The sequence below is a fragment of the Aplysia californica genome, unplaced genomic scaffold (assembly GCF_000002075.1).
Source record: "Aplysia californica isolate F4 #8 unplaced genomic scaffold, AplCal3.0 scaffold00166, whole genome shotgun sequence".
Lineage (NCBI taxonomy): Eukaryota > Metazoa > Mollusca > Gastropoda > Aplysiida > Aplysiidae > Aplysia > Aplysia californica.
In genome coordinates, this window is record NW_004797436.1 from 948,186 (window position 1) to 951,541 (window position 3,356).

Below are 3,356 nucleotides of genomic sequence, written 5' to 3' on the forward strand. Positions count from 1 at the left end.
AGAGAGAGAAAGAGAGAGAGAGAGAGAGAAAGAGAGAGAGAGAGAGAAAGAGAGAGAGAGAGAGAGAGAGAGAGAGAGAGAGAATATGGAAAGCATTTTGTTTATGTACTTTTTTGCACAAAGAAAAGTTAAAAATCGTAGAACATTTTCGGAGCACAACAAACAAACAAACAAACAAACAAACAAACAAAGAAGCAAACAAAAAGTAAAAACACAAAAAACAGTTAAACACGAACATAGTCCAATAGAGAGAAAACAAATCTTTATTAAGCAAGTCTCCTCGTTTGTCAAATATACAGCAGCTGTAAAAACATAAAATAGTGTCGAAAATCTAGGATAGTGCGCATGGAAACAATTCTGAAGTGTCACAACAGTCCCATTTTGTGCGTCTCGCTTTCTTGTGTAGCTGAGTGAGTGTAAAGAGTATATATATATGAATATCAACACATAAACACCCATTCGGTGCACGAAAAGAGTGAGATAGACAGACAGAAACAGAAGAAGGAGAGAAAGGAAATAGAGCCCCTACCAGCATCGCCTCCCTACCACTCGCGCTGTCATGCTATAGTTTGTCCAATTGAAAAAGACTTGCTTTTTTCTGCGGATACTTTTAACTGCATGGACCAATTTTTTAAAATCAAATTTAAAAAAAGTAATTTTACATCCAACTGTCTCACTTAATTGTCAGTTCGTGTGTAAATGGTTCTGGATCGAGTATTCATAAGCAATACTAATTTTCTGTTTGTTATTGTAAAACAATAATTCATGGAGACGAAACGTGAAGTGTGACTCGTATCTGCTTAAATGACACAGTAGTCCAAGTCGCAGTAGGCGGTGAACCTTACACTATTTTAGTTTATATTATTGTCGTACTAAATATTGTGAAGGTATCGGGGAAGGACGATTTTTCTTACTTTGAGATTCTACTCTTTGAGTAGCGTCAAAGATTGTACATAACAAGATAGTTCACTCGGCCAAAAAAGTGTCTGTGGAAGACCGCGCATTGGTTCAGATGTCGCTGCAGTCTTTGTTTTGAAGCTCTCTTTGGTATCTCCAAAAGAAAAACAGGAATAATCAGCTGTTCCGATTCACTCAGTGCGGAGTTTTGAGACTATTTTATTTTTATGACCTCTCGCCTCTAGCTCTAAAGTCAAATTAAACGAAGAAAACAGTCGCCCCTTCCACCACAAGAGGATTATTGTCAACGTAACCATTCTACCACTTTGCAGTCACACAGCCAGCAGTACAAAATACCCCATCTGGTCACCTAGCCAGGAGAGCGACTGCAACCGACTTCTTGGGCCTGGCGCAATGACCGGAATGGACAATTTAAACCGGCCCATTATTGCGCCTAGTGACCGAAAAGTGTTAAAAGGCGCTATTCCGAAATTTTAATTACAATTTATACAAAGACTTGTTAGTTACACTTTGATTTTTTCCTCACCCAAGTAGGGTAATCCTGTTCGCAAAGCGAGCGCTTTTTCGAAGAAGGCGCCACCGGAGTTTTTAATTGGTTAAAAAAGAGGAGTGAACCATCTTGTTATACAGAATCTTTGGTAGCGTTCATTGTTCTCTAGACAGAAGAATCCGCGATGCATAACCACACTGCAATTTCTCAAGTTTTGGAAACTTCAAGTTATCATGTCGTTTTCAAGACAAATTTTTGCTTGTTTGAAATAAAGTAAAAATATGAATAAAACCCATAATAAAATATGGACTGGAACTATGCAGTAAATGTATTTTATTTTTCAACCTCAGACGGCCACGCAGAAAAATGCCATCCGTCCGAGGGAGAAATGATCAATCATATCAATCTATAACGTTAACAAAAACAATATTGCTTGAAAAGTCTTCAGAATTGCTATGCATTTAAAATCTCACAACGTCTCAACGTAAATGGAGTCAAAAGCTACTTGTCAAAAGGGTATTTAATGTTTCCCTCCCAGTGCCCGTATAGCGGCAACAGCTAAAGTGATCCTTTGAAGAGAAGATCCACGTTCTCTTACAGCCACCGGAAGTTCCGTCACCTCCGAGAAGGACTTCCGCCCGGCACCAGGGGGCGCGTTAGATCCCCGACGAGATGTGACGTCATCCTTGTAGGGATCTAGATCCGTGCATTCCCGGAACAATCCGTACCGGTCACATGGCTTGTAACCGTCAGAGTGGTATACGAAGGGAAAGGTATGGGTCATCATGACCTGACCTTTTGAGTTGACGTAACGGCTCATGGTCAGGTGGTCTGGGGAGGGTAAAACATACCGATGTATCATCACTCTTGGAAAAGCAATCGCACCAGTTGTAACGGTAACCTGTCCAAGACACTTACCTAGGCCAACGATCACTTCCTATCCCGCTCTTTCCCACGTCACTTTTTCGCTTTATTCAATCATATTATTATAATGCAATTGTCCATGGAATCCACTCCTCGACGGGAGACCATCTTTGACAATTTCGACTGTACAAACAGAAAAAAGGCCAGGTGCTCACACGGTAAGAGTATGAGCGGTTGGGTTTTTTTAGGGGGGGAGGGGGGGGGAATGCAAATTGCTGTGCGTTGGATTTATTGCAGACAAGATCAAGTTGATTCGACGTGTGGAGTAGCCGTACTTCTTTATTATCAAAATCTACTTCTATGGTTATATTTTTCTCGCACTGCTGGTCGCCAAATTCATAATAATGTTTGTATTAGGGTCCCACACTCTTCCCTTTACAAAGCGAATAGCTTACACTGCAAGAAGGTTCACTTTCAAATTAATGAAGCGTCGTTCCGTTAAATTTTGACATGCACATTTATAGGCCTAGATCTAGATCTGGAGATATCAACATTGAAAAAAAAGGACAAAAAGAAACAAAGTTTTGCATCGTGTCTTAAATAAAAAGGAGATTCAGACGTGTCCGTGGATGCAAAAAAGAAAAAAGAAGTTTTGCACCGTGTTTCAAATAGAAAATAGATCTGCGATTGAGTTCTGAGCCGTTTTCTGGAGAAATGAAGATCCACTTTTGTCCACGGTACTGTGTACAGCAGGTAACAAACATAAAAAACAAAAAGTAAAAACACTATCAAGCTTAGAATTCTATTTCCATTTTTCCGTGATGAGTAGAGGTGTGTGTGTGTGTGTGTGTGTGTGTGTGTGTGTGTGTGTGTGTGTGTGTGTGTAATCTTTCTGAATTACAACCATTAATAGCAACGTAGGCGACCCGAGTTCATATTAACACTGAAACTGAAAGTTTAAAGTCACCGACACTCTGTATTCCTTCTCGTTCACAAACGAGGACAATCCTGCATTGATTTGCAACAGCGTATTCTATTCAGAATTGCAGACCTGGGACACATCGTACGTTCCGAAATTTTAATA

At 40.0% G+C, this 3,356-nt stretch overlaps 1 protein-coding gene across 1 annotated transcript in view; it reads right to left on the minus strand.

Annotated features, from left to right (window-relative positions):
• Window positions 1-239: 239 nt before the first annotated feature.
• Window positions 240-3,356, minus strand: part of LOC101848518 — a gene marked incomplete in the record, with an annotated part of 7,214 nt that continues 4,097 nt past the window's right edge. Inside the window, 1 exon segment of the mRNA XM_013082274.2 lies at window positions 240-2,239. Within this exon segment, the coding sequence (XP_012937728.1) occupies window positions 1,929-2,239 (311 nt within the window).